The sequence below is a fragment of the Alligator mississippiensis genome, chromosome 11 (genome assembly GCF_030867095.1).
Source record: "Alligator mississippiensis isolate rAllMis1 chromosome 11, rAllMis1, whole genome shotgun sequence".
Taxonomy (NCBI): Eukaryota; Metazoa; Chordata; order Crocodylia; family Alligatoridae; genus Alligator; species Alligator mississippiensis.
Window position 1 is genome coordinate 32,304,321 of NC_081834.1, and position 26,877 is coordinate 32,331,197.

Consider the following 26,877-nt stretch of genomic DNA (forward strand, 5'->3'; position numbering starts at 1 on the left):
AAGGGAGAGATACAGCTCCGTATAGTAACACAAGCAGGACATTGACAGAATCACCAAGACCCTAGAAACTATCCCTAATAAATGAGCACACCCCAAAGTAATGGGCAAATTTAGTAACACCAGGAATAAAAGCTAACACAGTAAGCAGGGTGGCTGACATTGCATTTGACATAAGCCATTTTTACATCCCTTGCTGTAATTATCATCAAAGGAAAGAGCGAAAATCAAAGGAAGAGAAAAAATACTTATCTATTATTTGAATAATCACAGGACACTTTTTTTGCTAACCCAAACACTTTGAAATTTGCCCATTGGATCAAGAGTTCAACAAGCCGTCATTACAAAGCTGATGAACACGTCAAGTTGTTTGAGTCTCAGTATTCTATGCTGAAAACCTTAGCAAAGCTCCACAATCACATGGCTGTCAATATTAACACTACCTGATGGCTTATCTGACTGTAGTGATGGGGGCTATGAGTCAAAATACCAGATACAAAATAGTTTACATAGGCACACAGATAATTTGCACACATGGTATATACATACAAGAAAGAACATTTCGATTGATGCATCTTAGTTTTTTTTTAAAGGTACTGAATTAAAGAATTAGAACACTTTTATGCAGTTCCCAATTTGAGGATTGGAGTGCTTAGTAATCAATATTTTTGTGATTCTTGATATCATCTCAGCAAACACCCCATCACTCATCAACTTCAATCAAGAACTTTCTTCCTTACATTAAGGCCACCAAATTTGCCAAACCTACCTTACTCACACTTTTTTTCTCATATCCAAGTATAACACGATTGATAGAACTAGGTCTATAAAAAACTCAAACCTCTGAAATATTGATGTCATTCTTACACCTAATATCAGTATGACTATAATGGGGAAAAGATTACTAATTTCACACAGTACATATAACAATGACCATAAAACAGTCATAGCGTAATGAAATATTTTCAGTTGCCTCAGTTTGTGTGAATATATTACACAAACAGAAGGGAAAAAAATAAAAACTAGGTAAACCTGAGTACAGAACCACAAACATTCATATGGAATAAGAGTCCTGTGCTTCAAATATTAAGACACCTCATAAGGCTCTTCACTGAAAATACTTTTGTTTCAACTAATTTATTTTATATTTCTGTAAACAGAGAGCATTGTTAAGTTCATTACACCATCAAACATTAGGTCTCCAGACCTAGCTGGTTTCATGGGCCATGCTCGTTCAAAAAAGCATACAATTTGAAAAACACACAATGTAAAGGGTTAAAATGTCATAAAAATCAAGTATACAATAGAAACAAAATTCTTGCCCTGAGCTATAGGCAGGTAAATACATTTTAGGGAACATAGCACTGGTAAAGACTAAAATAGCTAACTTATTGCTTAACAGTAGGCTGTTGTTAGATTTAGACATATACAACTCTACATATCCTCACAATGTAGAGTTGTTCAATTCAGCCAGACCTTCCCTTAACTGGCCCATCATATGTTTCGTTTCATCAGGCCTGATATTAGCTATGCCAGCAGAGCCCTCTACATAACCGTTCTATCACTTAGAAAACTCCTAAACATGCACTTACGGGTGCTTTGTTGATTTTATATTTTTGTTTGAACAGCTGATAAGGAGGCACTAGATAATAGGTATCATACATCTTAAGAAGAATTTCTGACTTGCATTACTTAACATGCATATATGTCTTCTCAGGAGAACATCTGAGTCAAACTATCCCAAAAGAAACAGAATAAAGGTAAAGCAGCTCACCAGCATCTCCCATTGAACTGAAGATACTTTCAGTCACACACATGATGGTATCTGTTGCCTGGTCATAGCGTCCAATTGGTTCTCCCCTGCTGGCAAACTGGCGGACATGCTGCAAGAGGTCATTCAGAGCCTGGCTGACTACACTGGCTGCTGCGCTGACCTGCTTCAGCAACTCAGTATCATCTGTGGCAGCCTGACAGGCTCTGACACAATTCTCCACTGAACGATCCACCAGTTTCCCAGCCTCAATCAGCTGTTCCTGGCACACAGGGGAGCTAATGGTGGGACTCACAACCTATGTTGCAAGAAAACACAAGTTTTAAGAAAAGGTTTAGTAGGCAGGAAGTTACCAAGTAACCAGTGATATATCCATCTCCTTGGTGCTCAAGATAGTTTATTTTAGGTACCATTCTCCTATGGAAAATATGCTCAAGTCACTATGCCACATGAGCTCCAATGAGTTTATCATACTGAATCAACTCTGTGCATGCTCAAGGTAGTTGTTTTTATTAGTAGCAGATTATGTGTAGTGTATTTCAATTCAGCACATGATCCAGATACAGAGAACCTGTCATTAGATTTGCACTCCCTGACAATGGCCCACCATAGTAGGAGATGTACAGCTATCTGCTATTATAAGAAAAAGCGACCAAAGCTGAGTAATTAATATTGTTCACTCTGGTCATCAAGGAGTTAAAAATGCCCTAGCCTCTTTTCTGTCAATACTTCTTTGGACTTCAGAACAAATAGAGAAATAGGGAGGATGGTTCTGAAGGGCAGATGGGTCCCAAAGCCTTGCAAGATAGTGTACTTATTCTGAACAACCTTGTATCTTAGAATTTCATACGGAGAAAGATTACTACCATATATGAACTGCCATCTCATATGGATGTTTTAATTGAAATTGGCGTTGTAGAGCCTCCTAATGCCAGTCATTATTTTGATAAAGCCAAGAACAACTCTTGGATGAAAACCTTCAAGAAAATTGTATGCCTGGAAGTACAAGACAAAATGACAAGATAAGCAACCAATGAATGCCCACTAATAAAGCCCCAGCTAATACAATTTAGGCATGTCAAGTAAGCTGCTGGCAAAGGGAGTAAACTGGGTATGTAATTTCCACAGTAGAAAAGGTGCCATGGACTGCCTCATGCCTCCATAAAGAAATTCAGAAGCAGTAAGAACATCAAGTCTAATTAATGAGAGTTCATACTTACTCGCTACAGAAGGCCCCTGAAGCCAAAGCAATAAAGTAGAAAATATTGAAAATTTAATACAAAAATTGTTTTTTCATTTTATTATAATTCTCTTGGATGTTTTACAATAGCTGGATACTCATTTTCCAACTGCAATTAACCCTAAGGAAGCCAAACCTGCTGATGTCAAAATAGGTACTCAGAATATGCAAATATGAAACATTTAAGATTTAAAATTAAAATTTCCCAGGGGCAAGTGGAGCACAGCAGCTCTACTGCAGATGTGCTTTGGGTCTGCACTCATCTGTGCAATGCTCAGACCATGTCTCAGTACTCAGCCCAACTGATGTTCCCACAGGAGCCATAAATTTGGCTAGATATGCTCAAGTCTCTGTCCACAAACTTGGCTTGAATTTCAATTTAATGAAAAATATCAGGTGAATATATCTTGGATATAGGCTTTGATAAGCATTTCACACAATTCCAGAGGCAAGCTGTAATTAAGCTTATTTTCAGCATATTTTCAGTATTTTCAGCATATTTTCAGTATTTTCATCAACAGCAGTAAATCTCAAGCATTTTTCCTGAGGAACGATGGTAGCTTTTCATATTCTCTAAACTGACTTTTGATGTGCAGTTACCTAACTAGTAATCAAACCAGAAACACATTAATTAGAAATCATTATCATACCAATACATTAGAGCAGTAACTCCCAATCTTGCAACCCAATTCCAGCCTGAGCTGATGGATGCCACCGCATTTTGGGGGGGGGGTTTGGTTTCTTTTTATTACAGTTTTAATTATTTTTTAAATACAAAAATTAGAAAATTAGAAACACAAAAACTAAAATACATTTATGTAAACAATACCTGTCAACCTGAACCACGTACACTTCACAAATGCATTTTAATGTGGCTTATGAGCCTACTCAGAAGTGCCATGACCACCAGTTCAGAAGCTAGTGATTCCACCTATTGGGAGATTCTGCAAAAGGGGAATATAAATGAAAGAAGACACTAAGAGCAGTCCAGCCGAGCGTGCACATATAGGGGCATGCTAGCTGTGGTACAAATAGCAGCAGCACATATTTATGCTGCTGCTTTGTGCCCCAGGGCATGCTCCTGCACACGTGCTCTGGCATATGCCAAATGGTCCTGGGTGGGGTAGGGAAGGCTGAGGCCAGCATCCTGGGGCAGCAGCAGTGCTGAATGGAACCTTGCTGGCAAGCCAGGACAGCTAGGCTCTGTTTCTGGTGGTGTGTGCTGCTACCATGTGCACCGCACCGCTTTTTTTGTGACCAGGATCTCCCAATTTCAAATTAGCATTGAAATAAACATGTGCACATGTGCTGCGGTGAGGTGCCACAAACCATGAACAGCTTTGAGGTGCAACAAACCACATGTAAGTGTTGTTCTGGATACGCCTAACAGTTCTTTTAATCACTGCCACAGTGTGCTGTATTGTGCAAAGCTCACAAGTAGCAATGATAAATGTGGGCAAAGAGAGTAAGGAGTTCCTTAGCTGTTTCAAAGCGCATTGCCGCCACTTCCTTAGCACTGACGTGCATTTCGCCATTTATACAAATATATGCAACAGCGCAGGGTGCGTCAGCTGGCGTGCTTAGCAAACTCAATCGAGTCTGCTCTGACGCACTGGATTTCCAGCATGTTGGAGCAGACAAATGTATATGTATAAACGCCCTATCACCCTAGGTATTCACCAAGAGGGAACTGAGACATTTCAGCATTGCATTCAATGGAGTATTAGGAGAAAGCGAGAGGACAGGGAACACAGTGTGGGGAATGCACTGTAATGGCTGTCCCTTCCCTGCCCAACCTTCGTTAACATTGTTAAATTTACCTTGGCACAAGCCACAAGCTGAGAAGTGGAGAGTGCACATTGTGTGGCAGCAGCAATAACTCTGTTCTGCAGGACTGTATCCTCGGCAACTTGAGCCACATTCTTAGCCTTCAGTACCAACATGGCAGCAGCATTTGCAACAGCTTTGGCAAGACTCATCAGTACATCCTGGTAAAAGAAAGGGTAAAACTTGGTTTGGGTAAAACAAATCATTGCCACTGATATTTGGATTAGTTAAAATTAAACTCAAATGTCCTGATTTTAAGATGACTTAAAGCATTTACAAAGGCAAACTGTGACAGACTATTAATGAAACATTGCTATTATCCAAAAAAGTTTTACTCTTTACAAGAGGATGGGCTGGGACGGGGAGGTGGTGGGGGAAGCAGAGACAGGGGGACATATGGCTTTATGGCCTGTAAGAGGTTACTGAACTAAGTCATCAAATTGCCATTTGGAAGTGGTTAGATTTATGGTGAAAAAATACAACGTAAGAACAAAATATATTGAAATGTTATTCAGGAGCTGCATTCTCAATTTCAACACACAGAATTATATTACTCAAAGAATATACAAAGTTAACTACTAGGCATACCTGCTCAAAACTACCTATTTACTGGTTAAGTGGTACAGAGCAGTCACATCTAGACCCAAGGGAAGGATGAAGACTTCAACCAAAAACTGTAGCTCAGTTTCTTCCACTATACTAAATCCCAAGTACCATATTTATTTGAATACAAGACAAGGTTTTTTCTCCCACTTGCCATGGGGAAAAAAAATCAATCATTTTAAAAGCACATACAGGACATCTCACTAGGTATACTGTCCATCTTTAAACTGCTGCCAAAAGCTGCGTAAGCTCAGCAATGGAAAGCAACTACGAATAGGCTAATACAGTCCATCTGAATAAGACGTATGGTACTGCCCAATAAGCATAGTTCCCTTCACCACTTACTCTTGGTCATGGTGAGCCACTACACTGCATACATTTTGGTGACTTCTTCACTTTCATAGCAGAACTGTGCCTTTGTCAGTTTCCAATTAGTCCTGTTTCTTCACCAGTCTTAAATGCCTGGCAAACATCACCAAACAGGGCCCCAAACAGTTCACCCAGAATCCCTCTGTCACCCCCTGTCTCAGCCTGGTGCATATGATTAGCGTGGCTCTGCCTTCCATGAGTTTTAGGTAGACCCAGTTGGTTTAATACTTGCAATGTTATACTTCAGAAGACTTTTTTTCCAGTTCCCTACTTAAGAAATTGCATTCAGTATGCTTCATTGTTTTGGTCGGATGGAGAACTTTTAAGTCACAATATTCTTTTGTTTAGCGACATGCTCTAACAGACAGTATGCAAGTGTAACTAACTATCAAGCTTACTAAGTGGGCAGGTGCTGAAAGAGAGTACCTTAACCTGCTACATCAATGCACTGACAAAACTGCTGCCTACAGGTCCAAAATTATGGTGTTTATACAGACATAGCGATTCTACAAAATAAAATGGTGAACCGTGTAAACAATTAGTATTAAAACAATCTCATTTTTATCTGAAAAAATACTATGCAATTTGTACACTGAATTTAACTGGGGAATAAAGTAAAAGTGCTTAAGTCTCAAAGTTATGGTTAAAAAGAAAAAGCCCTCTAAAAAAAAGACTAGAAGGCCAGAAAAACGTCCCTGTTTCTTCTTCCCAGCTCTCAAAAATAGCTGCAATATTTGACTACATGAATGCAGAGGGCTACAATATACATTAGAGGACAAGCTAGAACTGTCCAGACTTGCAGACAGCTTCATTGCTGCATAAAGTGTTTTAATTGGCCTTTAAGTTCTCTTGGCATATGTCTTGAAAACAGCACACTCTGGAGATCTATCTACTGCTGTAAATTATTTCCCTTTGGTTCTCAGGCAGATCAGCTCTTGGCACCAAGAAAAAAAATCCAGGTATGCTTCTATATAACATTTAACTTCTACATAACATTTAAAGGCAGTGGTTTTAAAATGCTAATGGCTATTACAGTATAAATCCACACCAGTAGCCTATTTTATTAACTGAAAATGATAATCTTCTTAAAGAGATCATGCTTGTTACAAGAATAATTTCATTCACATCAGTTTTTCCAAAGTTTTATACTTACAGACTCTAAGCAGAGATAGAAACTGATATAAAAGAGATTTTTTCAATTAAGCACTCATGTGAGTGTGCGCCCCCCCCCCCCACACACACCCTGCCCTGGGCAGCATCTGGCGAGGCGGGTACAGGGTCCCAGGAGCTCTGTCCCCTCCGGCCTGGTGGCGCAACTGAGGCTGGCCCCACCCCGGCCCCTCTGAGTGGTGTGGGGCCGGGGTTGGGGCCAGTTTGGGGAGGCAGCTGGGGCCAGTGCTGGGCTGGAGGGGTGGTGAGTTCCACCCCCATCCCTCCTCCCCACAGACTTTTCCCGGAGGAGTGTGTGTGCGCATGCACGTGCACGCTCAGCTCCCCTTCCCCCTACAAATTTTTTATTTTCCCTGACTTAAACAATTTTTTTTTCTTTTCTTCCTTGTATCCTGATTTCAACCTGTTTTTTATGTTTGGAAGATAAACCCAAAAAAATTCACGGATTTTTTTTTTTTTTAAATAAAAACTGAAAATGTGGAACACTACTTCTGACATAATCTCTAATTAATCAATAACAAACTACTTTTCAGCAGGATCCTTGCCTCATTCAACTATTCATTATGGCTAGGGACAGACATTACATATAAACCGGTTTAAGTGATCAGAAACTGGTTTAAACCTGTAACCGAACATAAATTCAGTGCACATAAACCAGTTTCAAAATGGCTGAAACTGGTTTGAGATAAACCTGGTTGAATGTACTGTAGTATCAGACTTAACTGATTTGGGTCAAACTAGTTTATACAGTGTCTGTCCCAGATCCCTTCCTGGTTCAAGTTTAATTAGAGTCTGGGACAGGCAAACAGAACAGTGTCAGCTTAGGGCTTTTTTAAGCTAATCAACAGGGCAGCTGGTAATGTCCCCCCATTCCTTCCTTGGAAAAAGCTGTTTAAGAAGAGCTTGAACTAATGAGCCTTTTGTTTTCTGATGGGTTGATAACACTGTGGTTTTATTGGCCCTCTGGCTGGTTTGCAGCCCTGTCAGGTTTGCGAGCAGGGAGAGGGAGATTGAAAAGCTCAGTTATTATCAACTGATGCATGCGCTGCATCTACCCCCCCCGCTTCTCCCCTTAAATCTTCCCACCACTGGACCCCCTGCAAAAAATACCTAGGTTCTTATCAAGTCCTGGTCAGCATCACGCCATTCCCACTTTCTCCTGCACCCTCTTTCTCCCCACGACAATGGTTCTCAGCCTTGCTGCCCGTCTGTTCAGTTTCTCCTACCATATGCAAATATGAAACGTTTAAGACTTAAAACTAAAATTTCTGAGGGGCAATTGAAGCACAGCATCTCAATTGACAATTTTGCTATCTTTGGGTCTGTGCTCATTTGTGCAATGCTCAGACCAGGTCTCAACACTCTGCCAAACTGATGTTCCCACAGGAACCATACATTTGTCCTCAGCCAATTTCTAACTTGTCTACTCTCTGCTCCTCTCATTGACTGTCAGTTCCACTTCCTTTGCTCAGCCAGTCTCAGGTTCCTTATCTTTCCAGTCCAGTTATACTCCTTGTCCAAAAACAAATTATGCCCCCAATATAGGTCCAGCTCTTGTCCCCTTCGTATTTAAACCAAGCAGCTTCCTCCTCTACCCTGCCCAGATAAACAGCAGTAAAGCTACAGAGCTCTCAACTGTGGTACTGACATAGCTGGCAGTAGCCAAGAGCTGCAATTGCAGGGAAAGTCCTGCTCAAACCCAGACTGCAACATGCTTAGTGTGGATGCCATCTGCAGCGGGGGGGGGGGGGGAATGTTGCTGAGAAGCTGTAGCTGTCCTCTAATGAGCATGTGCAGATCAGGATTTTTCAAAAGCTGTATTTTGCCCAATTAGGAGTAGAATTAGATGAAAATAGTAAAAGGCATATACATATCCTTGACATGGGCACCTCCTGCCAAATTTCAAGTCCCTTCCAGGGGCATACCATGGGTCTCTGGCACTCAGAGGCCAATGCCTGCATTTCTGTCCCTCGGATGATCTGAGCAAGGTGCAGGACTCCCTCTCCCACCCCACAGCACTTTCACGGGGAAATTAACATCACGGCACAATGGGGGAGAGGCAGCGGCCAGAATTTCCAGCCGGAACAGATAAAGAAACATACAACCCTAACGGGCGGGCGGGTCAAACACAGGAAGCATCATGGCCTCTCCAGCTGGGCACCCCACCAAGCCAGCACCTGGGGGCCATGGTTCCCTTCCACCCCACTTCCATCAGTACACCAGTGGTCACTTCCCTAAGCTGGGGATAATAATAACTTCTTAAAGAAGTAGCTCCTCTTCCCTCATTCCCTCCCCAAATTTTCCAGTAAAGTAGTAAAGTTTGACAAAATAATAAGCAATGGAAAAAAATGCTGTTATAAAGGGAAACAAGAGACAGTCTTAATAGTAGCCGGGGTCTTCAATCCCATTTAAAACAAGTGAGCTTGAAATTGATTTAAGTCCTATGTTTTCTAGTAGCTCCAGATGTGCACCATGCCGTGTGCACCCCAAGGGCAAGCTGCAACTTGATGAGAAAATAAAAGAAGTTATTGCAAAGCCATAAAAGTTTTGCATTTCAGTTTAGCAGTCATTCAAACTCCTGATCTTCCTACCTGAAATCCATTCAAACACCTTGGTTTTGAAGAGTGAGCTATGGCCCTAGCCCAGGGAAATAGGGATGACAGAAATAAAAGAAGACTGAACTTTTAAATAAAAAACGGCTTGGATTAATTTATGTTTTGAACAAAATTATAGAAAGCAAATAAAACAAGATTTTCACGTGACTTAGGACAATATAACAACCTTATATACAGTATCATGCTTCATTGGGTTGTTTGTAGAGTTCTGGCACTGAGAAGTTCAAATGTTCTAACCTGGAATCTTTCATCAGTTTCATTCTCTCCAATCTGTCTCAGGAGCTCCCCACTGGCTTGCCCGATGCTTCCAGCTGCTGTCAAAACTGTCTGGCGAGGCTAGAAAAATATCAAATGGATGCAAAATAAGCTGGTTTATACAAAGAAAAACTATTCTATTATTTTGGGATTCTTTAAAAGCACATTGCTTAAACACATTACTGTAAACAGCGTAACACCACTGAAATCTCTACTGAGGTTTTTCCATAAACTAAAAACCAGGGAGATGTAACCTTGGTTTCCCCTTGGATGATGGAATTTTTATTTCCTTAAAATTTTGATAAAAAGACTAGTTTCCTGCTACTACACAACACTATAATGTTCAAATTAGATACTTTGTCTAATTAGATACTGGCAGCTCTTAATTTCCCAGTATCCTGTAATTTACTCTTGCAGTTAGAAAAGAAACCAAATATTTTTCAAGATTTCCCACCAGAAGAGAATGCTATATTGGATTACATTCAAGATGCTTCAGTTTTTAATTAAAAAAGGAATAAAGTAAGAAGCAGCAATGAATAGGAAACAGAAACAATGGATGTTAACTGTCCTTACTTTAAATCCAACAATAATATATATTGGTCCAAGTTTTACACACAGTTAGTGTAGTATTACCCAGTTAATACTATATCACATTATTTCAGCTCTAAGGAGCAAGATTTTTTTTCTGGTTACTTCGAGCTGCATATAATATTGATTGTTCTAAGATCACTGGCTGCAGCACTTAAAAGACATGAAGTCAGAGGTAAGGTGTAGGAGACAAAAGTAGTAGTCAGGAGAGGTTCTTGGATGGGATGTGAAGCAGACAGCTCTGAGAACAGCCAACTTAATATAAAGATTGTTTAACTGAGCTTACTGCTCAGTCAAGAAGCATGAGGAAGTTCAGTTGCCCTAGTCTTACTTCTCCTGAAGTGGGCTGCACAGCTTTCAGCAGGTCTGAGACAGCACCAGCCAGAGTTCGAGCAGCTTTCAAGAGGTCCTCCCCACTTCCAACTTCATCATCCATAAGGGCAGCAAGCAGCTTCACACCTTTGGACATCTCCGTTAGGTTGGAAGAGATAGTTGTAATTGCACACCCCACAGCTGTGTAATCAGTGTCAACTGGGTCACCTGAAGGACAAAGGCAAATAATGTTTCAACTACATGTTTCAAACCACCATTAAGATCAACTAATCACTACTTCTGCCTCTACACAACATTATGAGTTTCTCATCAGTACTGCCCAATTTAATGAGAGACCCATGATTGCTTCTTACTCCATATCCACTCTTTGATGAGAATCATACTCATGGGCACTATACATTGTTCATACTTTTTTCAGAACCCTGTTCCTGAGGGCCCCTCTACACATGCAGGTAAGGCACAAGGAATTCTAATGCATGATCCACACAATCACACCTCCTGCCATGCCATATATACAGCTGGGAGATCTCAGCTGATGCCATCTCCTTGCATTAGGGGTGCACAAAACCCCCGAGGCTGGGAGACTGCAGTTGTGCCCTGAGGCTGCTGAGCCCCAGCTGGATCCTGGCACCAGGAGGCACACTGCGGGACTCTGGGTCCTAGCATCTGCTGGACTTTGGGTCTGTATGGCTCTGCGTTGCCCCTGAAACCACGGGACAGCTTTCCCCTCATCACTCCCAGAGTTTAGGACTAAGCCAAGCAGCAGCTGTGGCCAACTGTTACCTGGACTGACTAAGAACAATTTGCTCCTGGGTCAGTATCTACATGTGCACTTAGGCGCGTTAATGTGCCATTTTCTAGTATCTGTACCTGTATCTGTTTGTACTAGCAAACAGTTTTAAATTAATCTACTGTGCAGTAATTGCTGTGCACATGTAGACAGTGACGCTTTATTAGTTTAATGCGCAGTAATGTGCACATGTAGATGTGTCCCATTTTGCTGAAAATAGGCTGGAACATTCATATTTGAAATTCTCACTGCTATGTGAGAAAGTCCAATCGCTGTATCTTACCTGCTGTGAGATTAACAACAGAAGCAGTTCCTGCAGTGATGGCATCAACCTGAGAGTGTATTTCATGTTTTGATTCATCAACTTTGTTCTGAACCCATACCCTCGATGCCTGGAGACCAACAAAGACAGAGAATTAAGGACTGCAATGAAACACAGAGCAAAGTAGTAAGATGAAGTCCTTTACAGGTTTTTCATTCTTTCTAAAGGCTTTTAAAAAGAATCAATTACAGCAAATGAGATTTAAGGTTCAAATATGTCACCAAATACTTTTTTATTTAGTTTTTCAGTATGTTACATAACAACTGCTCTGAATGAACACCATAAGCAAGATGGCCCAATGACACAGAAGAGAGGATGGCATTTCTATTTTGTGGATTTGACAAGCCAAGTATCTGAAAAGGAGTGAAGAGCCACAAGATGTGTGACAGGATCATGCATACTCATGTTAATGTCATCAGGGTCCTGAACTCTCTCTACAAGAAAAACAAAAAACAAAACCCAAAACTAAACACCCAACCATGCTGTACCCAGTATGTTGGCTTTGCTTTGCTTTATAGTTACTGCTTCAGTGTCTCTCCCCTCAGGAATTACTTACTCCAAATGTCCAGGAGGCAGGCATACCTGCTTTTTCAGATATGCTGGGTGAAAGTCTACCTTTAGTTACAAAAACAGAGATTCACTGAAATAAATGGAATTGCAGAGATGTGCAGGAAGGGAGAGCTAGGCTCAATATGCAGAACTTCCAAAGGTTACCATGAGTGAAATAGAACAAGTTTCCTGCACAGAATCTGTAAATCAAACACAGGATTTGTATCTTATTTATAAAGCTACAGAGATACCAATCTAGATCTAGGGACAATAAACATGTTGTACAAAAGAAATCTTTTGACCATTAAGATGACTCTCCAGAGTCAAGAAATTTACCATGTCTTGTCCTAGAGGTGGTAGGTTATCAACTTCATTGAGGTCAGCCTGTGCCTGCTGAACGGCGTGCATACTAGTATTTATAGTCCCCATCAAGGCCTGCTGTGCTGAGGTCTGTGAGAGAAACAAGGAAAAATGGTGTATGCCAAGATCCAAACAGTGATTTAGGCAGATGTAAGATGTTTTCTGCTATATGCTACACACAGAGTAAATGAAATCATGTAAATGATGATAGTTTTTATTCAAATTATCTTATGTGCAGACTGCCTCTGCATTATTCAGAAAGAACAAAGAATGACAGCTTAAGTATTAATGGTCTGCATTTGTCGGGGGCAGAACTGGCAGGCTGGCTTCTAAGACCAGTCTGGTGCTCTGTATAAGCTGATAAGGATTACAGGCCTGTCTATGTATTCTGTTGTTTTCCCAGCTGGGAGAGAAAGGGCAAGAACAATAACAAAACAAGGGCAACCCTGATGTACACAATACATTGCCAATATTAACTTCTACATCGGGTAGGTTCAAGATGACACTTAGCTGCTAAGGTAGATCCGCTAGGGGCACCCGACTTCTATCCACTGATATCAAAGGAAGTTAAGCTCTTTAGTAGCTTCCTGGATCTGAGCCCAACTCCCTATTGTCCTTGCTGTCTTCTATTTCCTTCTTTATTAAATAAGTGTTACCTTACTGGATAACTTACTTCCTTACACATTCCCAGTGGTAACAACTCTAAGCAGCAGCATCTGGCTTATTGGCACATGTCATTAGGCCCATACCCATGAGACGAAGGCTGAGGAAAGGGTGAGGAGCGGGGAAGGAGGCAAACCTATCCAATCTCCAAACTATGTAACTGCTCTTTTACATGGTTGTACAACCTCAGGAAACTTGATCGGCTGCTAAGTAAGGAATTTATTTAGCTATGAAGAGGTTTTTCAATGTAGTCAGTCATTTCTATGAATTGACAGAGACAACTAAAAAAACCCTATAGTTATTTAAAGGAGACTGAAAAGTCCCAGAAACTTCCTTGAATATAACATTTTGCTATGAACAGGTCTATGTAATGCATACAGTTATTATTAGAAAATGCATTTGTGTTCCATTTACCATTTTACAGATCAGCTCAAGAATTTTTCTGCTTTCTGACAGAGGTGATAATTCTTGCTGTCTGTGTTAACTGGCATAACATTTCATGTTGAATACTGAACAAAGCATTAGGCAGACAAGGTTCTTTGGGTAGATGTGGTACCTTTGATTAGACCAACTAAATAGTTGGAAAGATTGTATTTTGCAAGCTTTCAGGCACAAATACCCTTCTTTCAGGCACCCTTTTTGTGCCCGAAAGCTTGCAAAGAACAATCTTTCCAACTATTTAGTTGGTCTAATCAAAGATATCACATCTACCCAAAGAACCTTGTCTGCCTATGTCCTTAGACCAACACGGCTACAAGCAACAACCCTAAGAACAAAGCATTAATACAGCTAGCATTATACTAACAGTACAAAACACAGAGGGGAAGTAAAATTCTTTACATGTAAATATAAAACCAGGGATATAATTGTCAGTGACATTTGAGGTAACAGGGGCAGTAAGCACTGGATTCTGTTTGCATCCTTAGCTATTTCTCTTGTTATAGTTCTAGTCTGAGGCTGAAATCATCTTATCCTTTCAACTATGTCATCCAACAATTGAATACGGTCATTCAGACATTCCTCTAATTCCTTCTCCAGATGGTTTAACATTTTTGTGCAATCCTCTAGTTGTATGTATTTATAAAATGTTGAATTTTCACAAACATACCTAATATTAAGAGTACCAGTGCTTTCCTAGCATATTTTCTATGAATGTTGATGTGAGTTTTTAATCTACTCCCAGGATATGGTAATCAGTTTTCTGTAGTAATACACTACATTAGGTTCATTAAAAATAAGTCTAAAATTAAATTGCTGCTGGTGTGATAAGGTGGTCAGAGGAATGATGTATTTTAGATGAAAATGAATAATTACTTGCTGCTACATAGCAGTAACACAATGATGTTCTGTATTATACTGCTGGTGATCCAAACTAAACTACTGTCAGGGCATAGAGAATAGAGAACATGTATACAGACCTTCCTACTTAAACATTCTTTTAAACTAAAAGAATCTTACTGGACACCATATTTAAAAACTGGTAGCTATTGACAGAGTTATACAGATAAATTAAAATTAAATACTGTTTTTACTTGAGTATAACACCACCCCCAATAATTAGATTTTATATATGGAAAATTAACAAATTTGTTATAATTTTCCAGGTATGGGACCTAATTATTGGAGGTTTGCTTTGAAATTGCCTCCCACTAGTACAGCAGAGAAAATAAATCTGGGAGGTCAGGCAGCACCCTTGCCCTCTGCCCACCGTCCCAACTTCTTCCCCCTGCAGTCTGCCCCCCCCCCCCCGCACCTCCTTATTGTCAGACACTGCTCTCCCTGAGCATGTGAAACTGAAAAACAAATCTGAAAACACTGACCTTAAAATAAGCATACCAAAACATACCTGTAGTAATTTACATAGAGGCAAATTACTACAGGTACCCATAGACTTAGTTCATCCAGAATTGATACATTTTACCTTTTCTGAAACTACTTCAAGTTTCTGTACAGATACTCCATAAATGCACTTTTAAGAAGCACTTTGGTACCTACTTATATATAGTACAAGCCATTTTTTTAAGGAAAATATTTAGTGTCCCAGGTCAGATTAGCCAAATCAGCCAGATCAGTTCCAAATCCTTCCAATCATTCCAGAACCATATGTGGCCCTACTACTGGCAAGTATCCTCCACCCCAAACTCCTCAGCCTGGGGTTTCAGATACTTTCAGATCTTTTGGCAGGCATCCTACATGCAGGCCCAAGCCTGGAGGCTTGGGGTTCAGATGCCCCCTGAGTTTCATTTGCCCTCAGCCATACGGCCACAGGAGCAAGCTAGGGAGAAATCTCCCATTTCCATAAAGTCGCCATAGAGCCAAGAACCTCCCACTGGAAGCTAGCCAGTAGGAAAATAACTATGAAACTCTCATAAGTAGTCCTATCTGCATGCAGACGAGGGTGCACTCTCTACCACACAGTGCCAGTTTAATTACATTACCTTAGTCATGGTATTTCCCCTGCCACGTAAGTATACTACAAATCATGCATATTATTAATCCAGAGCCAAAAGTCTCATGATTTATCATATAATTCATTGTACTGGGCCCCAGCAGAACCAAAAGAATTTCAAGCCATGGTGACGTCATAGCCCAACATTGCTCAGTAAGTGTGTGTACTCCAGGTACCCCTACACAAAGCATCCATGTGCTGATTACCCCCCACTCATGACTGGAACCGAGTGTTCTCATCCTGAGTCCTGGGAGCCTCCAAAAATGTACATGCAGATGAGGTTCAGGGTAACCTGGTCTGGCTCCACCTCAAGAAGGGTGGGCCACACTAATCATATGCAACAGACTGAGAGAACAGGTGACAGAAGGATTCTGGGTGAACCATTTGGGGGCTTGTTTGGCAATGTATACCAGGCATTTAAGGCTGGTGAAGAAACAAGAATCACTGGAAACTGGGAAAGAAAGGCACAGCTCAGCTGTGGGAGTGAAGAGGAAGTCAAAATGTACACAGTAGCTCATACATTCAGTGGCTCACTGTGGCTGAAAAAAGACAGCAATGAGGGGAACTGCATTTAACGGGCACCCATATGTCTTATTCAGATGGGCTGCACTAACCAGCATGTTTGCCCGATGTGTTTTATAGTTACGCTCATGCTGGCTGCATTTAATCAACTTCATAGTTGGTTTCTATTGCTGAGCTCATACTGCTTTTGGCAGAAGTTTAAGGACAGACAATGTATTTAGTGAGATTTTCTTGTACATGCTTATAAAATGAGGGGCTTTTCCCCCATGCCAACTGGGGGGGAAAACAACCTTGATTTGTATTCAAGTAAATATGGTCAGTCTTCAAATCATTTTGACAAATTTATTTTGTATTCAAATGCATAGAGCACCCTGAGACATGACCAGAATGCTCCATGAAATGACTAACAGAAATATCCAAAGCTGAAAATGATGTCTAGATAGAGGAGTGTTTGGGACAATGTAAATGTGAATATAAATGTATATCATTTTTATTCAATATTCCAATTTTCTATTCTTTTTTCCAGGCATGGTAAAAGTTCCCTTAATTAATTCAAGGGGAAAAAAAGTCTGCTTCAAGAGAGAAGGGAGAAAAGTAAACAATTCAAAAGCGATTGCAATATTCTAAATCAGGGGTGCTCAACCCCTGGCCCACGACATCATGTCATGGGGCCCAAGAGGCTCCCTGTGGTCTGGAAATTTGGCAGTGGGAGAACAGCAGCACTGCTGCCCCACTGCCAAATTCCCAAACCCATGGAGACCCCCAGTCCCTGAGCACTAGATTCTAGGGCACAAGGCCGGGTAAGGGGAGTGCTGGGTGTCAGGGCCCAATCCCAGTGTGCTTAGGGGGGGAAGGTAGTGGGCAGCACAAGGCCCCTGGGACCCAATCCTGGAGTACAGAGGGAAGGAGGGGGTGGCACTGGGCCCCCAGTGCCTAATCTGGGCATGCAGGGGTAGTGCCAGACCCCTGGGGCCCCAAGCCTAACTTATGGGGCCAGGAGGGGGTGTTCTGGGACCTCAGGGCTCAACCCAGCCTGTAGACTGGCCTTGCCTCACTCATCTGACCCTTTCAGCTAAAAGAGTGAGCACTCATGTTCTAAATAGTACAGGGACATTCAAATATGCAGTTTATCAGGCAACCTAGCTGAAGGTTTGACAAATCCATACTCACTCCCCAGTCATTACGCAGTAACAGGAAGCGTGCACATGTATGCATTCATACCTCTGTACAACTCACTCCAGATTGGTTTCAAAGAATGTTAAACAACTAGTTTTCTCACCAGTGGAGGCATGTGCCCTCTGTGCATTTGTCCAATCATGACCTGCTGCTGGGCCGAAGGCATACTGCCAATGTTGAAAGTTTCTGGGCCGCTAGAGCCTGAACGCATAACAGCAGGCAATGCTACTGAGCCATGCTCAACCTTCCCTGTCCGGTTGAACTGTTGCTGCAGAATGGTGGATCTGAAAAGGGAAAGCACAAATTAGCTCCTTTAACCTCCTATAAACTAATTTTTTATTTTCCTGTGTTTTCTAAGCAGGGAACTCTTAAATTCCAGTCAGACTCCTTCCACTTAGCCATTTTACAGCTACTAATGCCTCAAGTGTTTTAAACAAATGATTTTTTATTAACCTTTTCTACCTGCACAAGCCACAAAATAAAAACAGAGGTCTACACTTCGTGTCTTCATTATGATGACTTTGCCGCAGTTACAAAGATACATTTTTGAAGTTGGGAGCCATGTCACTTATATTAAAATCATAAACACAACAGTTTTATTTCAACTGGAGAGGGTCCAGAGAAGGGCCACTCGTATGGTTGAGGGCCTGCAGGCCGGGCCCTATGAGGAGAGACTAGAGAAACTGGATCTTTTCAGCCTCCGCAGAAGAGGGTTGAGGGGCGGCCTTGTGGCCGCCTATAAGTTCATCACGGGGGCACAGAAGGGTATTGGTGAGTATTTGTTCACCGGGGCGCCCCCGGGGGTTACGGGAAATAATGGCCACAAGCTAGCAGAATCAGATTTGGATTGGACATTAGGAAACACTTCTTCGCAGTTCGGGTGGCCAGGGTCTGGAACGGGCTCCCAAGGGAGGTGGTGCTCTCCCCTACCCTGGGGGTCTTCAAGAGGAGGTTAGATAAGCATCTAGCTGGGGTCATCTAGACCCAGCACTCTTTCCTGCCTATGCAGGGGGTCGGACTCGATGATCTATTGAGGTCCCTTCCAACCCTAACATCTATGAATCTATGAAACTGTCCATCAAACAGGATGATCACATAGAAAGACGAAAGCTTCGGGAAGACTTTCCAAGCATGGCTGAGAGCTGAGACAAAATTGGTGCCCTCTTTTGTAATTCACCTATTTACTTACATTTAGCATCTGACAGTCATAGAATCATTGAAAATCAGGGTTGAAAGGGACCTCAGGAGGTCATCTAGGCTAACCCCTACTTGAAGCAGGGCCATCTCCAACTAGATCATCCCAGACAAGGGGGATGGTCTAGCCAGGTCTTAAAAACCTTTAAGGATGGAGATTCCACAACCTCTCTGGGAACCTGTTCCAGTGCTTTCTTACGTGCCTAGCGAGAAAGTTTTTCCTAATATCTAAACTAAACTTCCCTGGCTGCAATTTGAGACCATTCTAACCTAGATTTCATTTGCCAGTCTATCAGATAATGAGTAAAATGTGATTTAAACTATAAAAGTTACTATTAGGCACAGACACAATCAACTGCTCATATTAAATCAAAGTTCCAACTGTTGGGAGTACTAGCATAAATTTACTTCAAATAGCAATAACTTGTTGAAAAAAAGTCACAGTAATTTCAGTTATTGACAATCTTCACATTCTTGTATGTTTTAAGTTTCTAAGTGGAGCATCTACTCTTATAAGGTATGTTCTGGAACCTACCTGGAAAAAGGAAAATGGAAAAGAAGCAAAGAAGAACATGTGAACTATGTCAACAATCAAAAACTCATAATAAGGTTAAATAAAACATCTCTCCACTCCATCTAATATCTGCCACATGTTTCACAATAAATCGAACAGTCAGACCTTCACACAGTGAAGACACACTACATTCCTTTCCGTTTTATTTTCATTGAAAGGCTTAAGGGCTTCATTTAACTTTGCTTTGCCCTGAAACACTGTATTAAGAGAAAATTTAATATTTTTTTTCAAGAATTGTGCCAGCTCTAGGATTCCACTCTTCGCCACTTTTTAGTAATCTTTTTAATTCTCTCCTCCTCCTCACCCCACTGAAGTAGTCACAAGCCCTCTCTACTCTAACTGCACTGTGGGCCAAAATCCACATACCTTGCCTTTCATGGCATCTGAAATGTTATCAGTGGATTTTGCTTGCATAGTAAACAAAAGTGTGCTAATGACACTGCTTACAGTTCACTTGATAAGAGCCAGAAAATACAGTGGAATGCAAATTCCAATGAAAGCTGTGAACACAGCAAATGTAAGCTACCGAAATCTAGTTAGTCTAAGTATGCAAAGACAGACTATGCAACATACCACTAACTATATTTATTTTTATACAGATCAGCATACATTTCTTCACTGAATTACAAACTCATTATCATAGTTCACAGCTTATCAACACACACTGGAAACATTTAGATCCAAGCAGTAGTCTTGGGTCAAACTCTTCATCCCTCAAATGAAGCTTTGGTCTGCAGAGCAGAAAACAGACTGGGTTTTTTAAACTACCTTGCCTTAAACAAAAATGTGTTAAATCATATCTGGTATGAAGGTAACTGTCCACAACTTATGAGAGGTAACTGTCCACAACTTATTCATTCCTATGGAAAGAAAAAATTTTCAATGGTGCAAACTCACTTTTTAGGTGAAACAGATTCTTCCAACATTGTTGATTCCTCATCTCCTTCAAGCCCAAATCTATCCTTACTTTGCTTCTGGAAACAAATAAATCAAAACAGTTTGTGACATTTTTATTTTTTAGTATAGGAACCTCTCATTGTTTTCATAAATCCTGTCAAGCCATATTTGCATGGTGTTTTCAAGTTATATCATAATTTTTGGTACTCTCAATATGCAAATAAAATTTCAGAATAAAGACACGCCTATCCCTTCATAGATGCCATAGAGAAGAGAAATTTTGGTATTTGCAACAATACTAGCAGGCCTTGTTTCCACACAAGATAAAGCACTGAGAAACTGTGTTGAGACAACACTTGGCCCCCTAATAATGCCTACTTCCTTTGAGAAAGGATAGTCTTTAAAGAGGCTTAATACCACCAGGCAGTCTCACATTGACAGGGGTATCATCTGCTCCTTCCGCTGATTCATTACATAAAAGGCATAAATGAAGTTCTACAAAGTCTTGTCAATGCACATAGTCCACAGACATTGATGAATAAGTCTCATCACCATACACAGTCCACAGATACCAATGAATAATTCATCAATGAATATTTCTCAACTGTACAATGCGAAGAAGGTGCTGATGTGTACTGTATTTACTTGAATACAAGGACCCTGAATGTAAGATGAACCCCCCAATAATTAGATTCTATACATGGAAAATTTATAAAATTATAATAATTTTCCATGTATGGAATCTAATTATTGGAGGATCATCTTAAATTCATCCCCCCTAAACTACTGCAGGGGGGGTGGGGGGGAATAGACAGTAGGGGAGGTGACAAGAGGACATGTGGTAGGGCAGGCTGATGGGCAGGTGGTGGGGGGCAGGCAGTCAGAGGCAGGAACTTACCACCCCACTGTGCCTGCCCCAGCCCCAGCCTGACCCCACCCCCAAAGCCTCATACTGCCCCAATTCCCCCTTCCACTGTCCCCCCTTCCCCTCACTCTCTATGCTGCTTCTACCACTCGCAGCCTCAGGTCCCTGCCCCACTTCTTCCCATCTACACCCTCCCCAAAGTCTCTCCCACTGCTGCCTGACACTCAACCACCCCCCCGCCCCTGCCAACCTTTGCTCTGCACCACTGCTGTGGGTCTGGGCTGGAACCATACTCCATGCACCAGGCTGGAGCAGGGACAGAGCCTGCTGGTGCAAAGCAAAGGTAAACAGGAGTGAGGCAGACAGGGGGACAGAGAGATTGAAAGAGAGAAGCAGTGTTGGTTGGGGGGAGACTGGGGGTGTGGGAGAGGAGTGGCAGAGCATGCAGAGGTAGTGGGGGGGAACAGAGGGAAAGTGGCAGCCGTGGCTCTGGCTCTGGCTCCAGCTTCAGTTCCAGCCTCAATCCCAACCCCAACCCCGGGTTGGGGCCAGAGTCACAGCAGCTGCCTGCCTGCCCGCTTCTCCCCAGACCCAGCCTTGTGTTCAATTGTAAAGCAAGCCCCCCACCATGTTAAAAAGGGGCGGGGGGGGGGGAATCTCGTCTTCTAATTGAGTAAGTACAGGCTTATTTTCTAATTCTTTTACTTCTAGAATTTTGACTTCCGATGTGAATTCTATACAATAGTATACGGGAGGTAAACAGACACGAGGGCATTATGATAGGGTCTGGACTAAGACACAGTCCACATAAGCACATGACAAAAGAATGCATAGTAAATTGTGAAAGTAATGTCTTGCAGCAATTCAATTCTGTGGGTAATCCTGACCTTGTGGCAGTCACAAGGGGAAAAGACAAGAGACACTTGGTACATTGTTATGTGACTGTAATGTTTCCCTGTTCAGCATGCACAATGACAAATGCATCTGTTATTCCCAAGCAGACAGTTTCATTGAAACCTTCTCCCCAGTTACAAAAGAACATTTAACCTCAACCCTGAGTTTAGTGTGTGCTGAAACTGGACACAGAGTTTTAGAGGCATTTCACCTTTTGTGAGACTACACTCCTGATATTAGTGTAAGGGAAAGCAAAAAAAAAAAAAGCATCTGGCATTTCCAGGTTTTCCTATGTATCAACCAGTTATCTACCAGTGACATTTTGCATAGACAAAATTTCTCTGGGTCCCAGGATGGCAGTGTAAGTTGCCAAAAGTTGTGGCAAAAAGCTACACCACAGCAGATGAAGTGACAATAAAGTGGCAATGTATGATTTTCATTTGGCTGTGGGGGATGCCAGGGATCCTGGTTTTCTGTTAAAAAAATCCAGAATGCTCCGATTAAACCCACCCCCCACCCCATTGCATTTTTCCATGATTAAAATGAAATACCACTATATATACAGGTATGAGTTGAACACAATGTTTTATTAATATATTCACAATTATATTTACAATTTAAAAGCAATTTGGAAGCCTAGCAGTACAGGCAGTCCTCGATTTCCAACGTTTCAAGTTACAATGTTTCACACTTACAAGGTTTATAAACTGACACCCTGTTTCAAATTTATGATGTCAGTTTCAACTTTACAATGCTTCATGGATGCGACGCCACGCCAGCAAACAAGTTCGCTGCGTTGCTCATCTCCCCGGAGAACATCTGTCCAAACTTCCTTGGACACTTTCTTTAAGAAAGCAGACAAGACTCCAGAAAAACTTGCAGCCAAGACTCCTGAGAAGACTCCAGGCAAGAACCCTTCAAAAAGTCCAACCAAGAGCCCTTCAAAAAGTCCAGCAAAGTCACCTCAAAAAGTCCTTCCAAATCAATATGATCGCTACTTACAATATAAATACATTAATGCAGCTATATTACTCATCTATAATTGATCAAGTACAAAATTCTGGGGTATTTTTGGTAAAAATAGGGTATTGGGCCTTGGGAACCAATCCCCCCTTTATAATGTTGTTTCTTATGAGAAAATTGGTTCCGAGTTACAGCGTTTCAACTTAAGACATGGTTGTTTTCAGGAACCAATTGTGTCATAAGTCCGAGGACTGCCTGTATCTCAATCATTATAATAAATTAAATCCTAAATACCTATAAATTTTGGCATTTGATTTTGGGTTTTTTATCATGGAAAATCAAAGCTTCCCCTGTTCCCTTTGCTCACCAGGACATGAGTCTAGCTGCAGCTGTCCCCCAGCTGTTTTGTAGCGCTCAGCAGCCCTGATATCCTGGTGCCCCACCCCTGCCCATGCTTTTGCCCCTTGCTCCTAAGCCACAGCCCCCACAGGCCTGCCAGTACCTCTCACTCCCAGCCCAGAGCTCCCTGCCCCCCACCCGGTGCCTCTTACTTCCAACCCCACAGCCCCCTGTCCCTACTGGTGCCCCTCACTCCCAACCCAGTCGCCCATCCCCCAGCCCTGCTGGTGCCCCTCACTCCCAACATACAGCCCTCTACCCCCACCTCCCCATGCCTGTCAGAGGGGACTCCCAGCTGCCCCCTGCCCTGCCCAGTATGAATTCACAGGATGGTGGTCTGTAGATGCATGGTGGGGACAGCCTCCAGCATGAGATACATGCAGCTCACCTCATGCAGAAGAACAGGCAGCATTCTGGGGCACCACTGGCTGGGGCTGTGGCTGGGGCGCAGCAGGGTAGACCAGTGCCATGCTCCACAGTAGCATCATGAAGCTGAACATGGCTCTGGCATGGGCCATACTGCAGGCAGGAGGAGGAGGGCAAGGGCGAGGGCTCCAGGCAGTCCAGAGCATAGCAGCTGCAGCTCCAGCTTGTGCGGGTGGTGGTAAAGCAAGTCCACCCTAGCATGGGCTGGAAGGATGAGGAGGAAGGGATGCCTGTGGCACCCCAGCCCTGGCCTTGGGCTTCTGTGCTGCACTAGATAGCCTGGCCACAGCCTCACCCTGAGAGCACAGGCACTGGCCCCCAACACCACTGACCCTGCCAGACAGCTCCCCGCTGCCCCCCAAAGGATGCCCCTGCCCCCTTCCCTTGCTGGAGGGGCAGGCACCTCTGGGTGGGCCCCACAGGCAACAGCACAGAGCTGGGCTTATCAGTGGCACCGAGTGCTGCCTCCGACTCCCTTGCCCCACTGTAGCCCTGGCACCTGGACCCTTTCCCCCAGAACCGACAGGCACCGAGCCCTCCACACACATATACCCAGCTCCCCCAAACAGCCTGCCAGACAATCCCAACCCCTGGCCCTCCAACCTCCCTACCCTGTCCCCCACCAAGACCTATCTGGAGCCAGCTGACAGGGCTGCTCCCATCACCCTGCCTGGCTGTATGCCAGCCACGTAGGTACGTGTGCACGTGTACATACATGTACGTGGCACTCCCTGCCTCCAATCACCTTCCCCCCCATTCCCCCCCAGTTCCAAGCCTGCACGGGGAAATCCATGGTTTCCTGCATTTTTTTCTTTTAAAGGGGAAGATCTGTGTTTTTCTCCTTTGAAGGAGAAATCTGTGTTTTTCCCCTTTAAGGGAGAGAACCCATGTTTTTCTCCTTTAAAGGGGGAAAACCCATGGTTTCTTCCTTTAAAGGGGAAAATCTTTATTTTTATGTGGGAAACAGAAAACCTAGATCCCTGGTAATGAAATAAATTTGAAGTGGGTGACAGGGGAAAGGGACTTGACCCCTGGGAACAGCCTGCAACTCAAATAAGTCATGAAACCTGGTGGACACTTACTAGTTAATCTGTTTCTACTTCATAAATTTAGAAAACTGGCTGTGTCAGCAAAGTGGAAAGAAAAAAAGAAGGATTGGTTTGGGAGTGGAAGCATGCACATCTGTATTCTATCAGTAGAGACAGTTCACTTTAGCTTGGAATTAGAGAATCCAACTTGTAAAACAGAGGGGTGAGAATCAAATTTTAATTTACATACAGATACTTGCTTTGTACTCACTGCACATTATATCTGGGTCTGACAATGCTGGCTTGAACTAGGTGAGAGTTCATGCAAGTACTATGATGACTTTTGGCAATCCACCCCAACTCCAAATGCATAATGTTTGACATGCCAGGCCTGGGGTTCCCCTGACCAAATATCATCAATTCTACTGACACGTCTAGTGTTCAGTCACTTCTTTGGCATGAACAAATGTTTAGTACAGATAATACTGTAGCTTTGTGTGGTGGATAAAATCAAAGTCAAAATCTGTCAACAATGAGCACAGTGTAGTATCTGAAGTGCCACAGGTTTTCCATACAAAGTGCTTTGAATATAACTATTTACTATAACTCTAGCCTTTAACAGGATTACCATGTTTGCTTTCAAGAAGTATTTTAACCTAAATATCTCCCCACTTACTATATGCTTTAGTCTGCACAGGTCAGAAGAAAACTCTGGACTGCTGTTCTCTTTAAAAGAAGCCACTGCCATATTTCCCAGGTCACCCCATATAAAACACAGCAAAAGATAAAATGCATAACTAGTTTCACAAGGGAAAGTGAACTGTTACCATTATATATAATCCTTTTTTCACAAAGATGTATTGCATTTACTAGCTCTGCTGCACTTATATTAAATAGTTTCCTCTTGTCATACCTTCTTCAGAATGATGTCAATGTAACCTGCAATTAGCTGAGAGATCTGCTCTCCTTCAGTGGTCTGCACAGAGTAGTAACTTTCTTGATACTCCCCAAAATCCTGATGGAAAAAGATAAAATGAGCAATTCACTCTGGTGAAGGAAATTAAATGAACCAAAAACTAGTTGCATTTAGATTACCAAAAATTAAAGAGCTATAGAAACCTAGCTTTTCCTTTCTACTGCTTATAAAGAAACAACCTCAAATACATACGGACCAGGGGTTACACCAAAGCCATAAGGAAACAGAAGCTTTTTCTTCTTATGTCTTATTTCAAGTAATGGCTCTAGCTGTAGATAAAGCTATTCTGAGACTCTATAATAAACCATGTGAAAAAAAAAATCAGGAACACTGACCTGGACTTCTTTTACAGATATACTGATCTGAAAGCCCGGAAGGAACCATGAGATCACCAAGTCTGATCTCCTGCATATCACATGCCCTAAAATGTATCAGATATCCTTGCATTGAGTTTAGTAACTTTTGTTTAACTAAACTTTATTTTCCAAAATGTATCTCCTCTGCCACTTCCCTCAGGAGTTTGTTCTAAGGGTTAACTCATCCCACAGTAAAATGATGTACTTTGTTTCTAAGTGGAATTTGGTTTTGGCTTTTGGCCACTGCTTTTTGTTATTCTTTTCACTACTAGATTAAAAGAAGCCCTTTCATATCCATATTTTCCCTCTATGAAGGTGCTTCTGTATTGTGATCATATCACTGCTCAGTCTTTTTTTCTGTTTAGTTAAACAGACTGAATTCTTTAAGTCTGTCATGGTGTCTGTCATGGTATTTTCTCCAGCCCTATTTAACTTCATAATCTGCTTGCCACAATTCAACTGTGTGTTGAATGGCAAGGTGCCATCAGGATGTTAGATATGTTTCATAATCAAATTTTTATTGTCTGTAATTAGCTGTTAGGCACATCAGAGTTTTGAAGTGAGTCTTGGAGAATAAGGCTTATGGTACATACATCATAATGTACACAGGACAGTAAAAAACCCAGCAACATTTTCCAATTGCCTCTTTAGGACTAAATTGTATTCTATACTTTGCTAAAAACTTAGATCCAATCAATTTAGAGAG

At 42.0% G+C, this 26,877-nt stretch overlaps 1 protein-coding gene across 3 annotated transcripts in view; it reads right to left on the reverse strand.

Moving 5' to 3' along the window:
- TLN2 (talin 2) overlaps window positions 1-26,877 on the reverse strand; it is a 391,556-nt gene that overhangs the window by 147,188 nt on the left and 217,491 nt on the right. For all 3 annotated transcript variants that reach the window (XM_059714785.1, XM_059714786.1, XM_059714784.1), the window contains exons 12-20: window positions 25,753-25,854; window positions 20,265-20,341; window positions 17,703-17,883; window positions 12,766-12,879; window positions 11,842-11,950; window positions 10,767-10,975; window positions 9,830-9,928; window positions 4,829-4,996; window positions 1,772-2,066 (exon numbers count right to left, since the gene is read on the reverse strand). In XM_059714785.1, coding sequence (XP_059570768.1) covers window positions 1,772-2,066; window positions 4,829-4,996; window positions 9,830-9,928; window positions 10,767-10,975; window positions 11,842-11,950; window positions 12,766-12,879; window positions 17,703-17,883; window positions 20,265-20,341; window positions 25,753-25,854 — 1,354 coding nt within the window. The remainder of the gene's footprint in view (window positions 1-1,771; window positions 2,067-4,828; window positions 4,997-9,829; window positions 9,929-10,766; window positions 10,976-11,841; window positions 11,951-12,765; window positions 12,880-17,702; window positions 17,884-20,264; window positions 20,342-25,752; window positions 25,855-26,877) is intronic.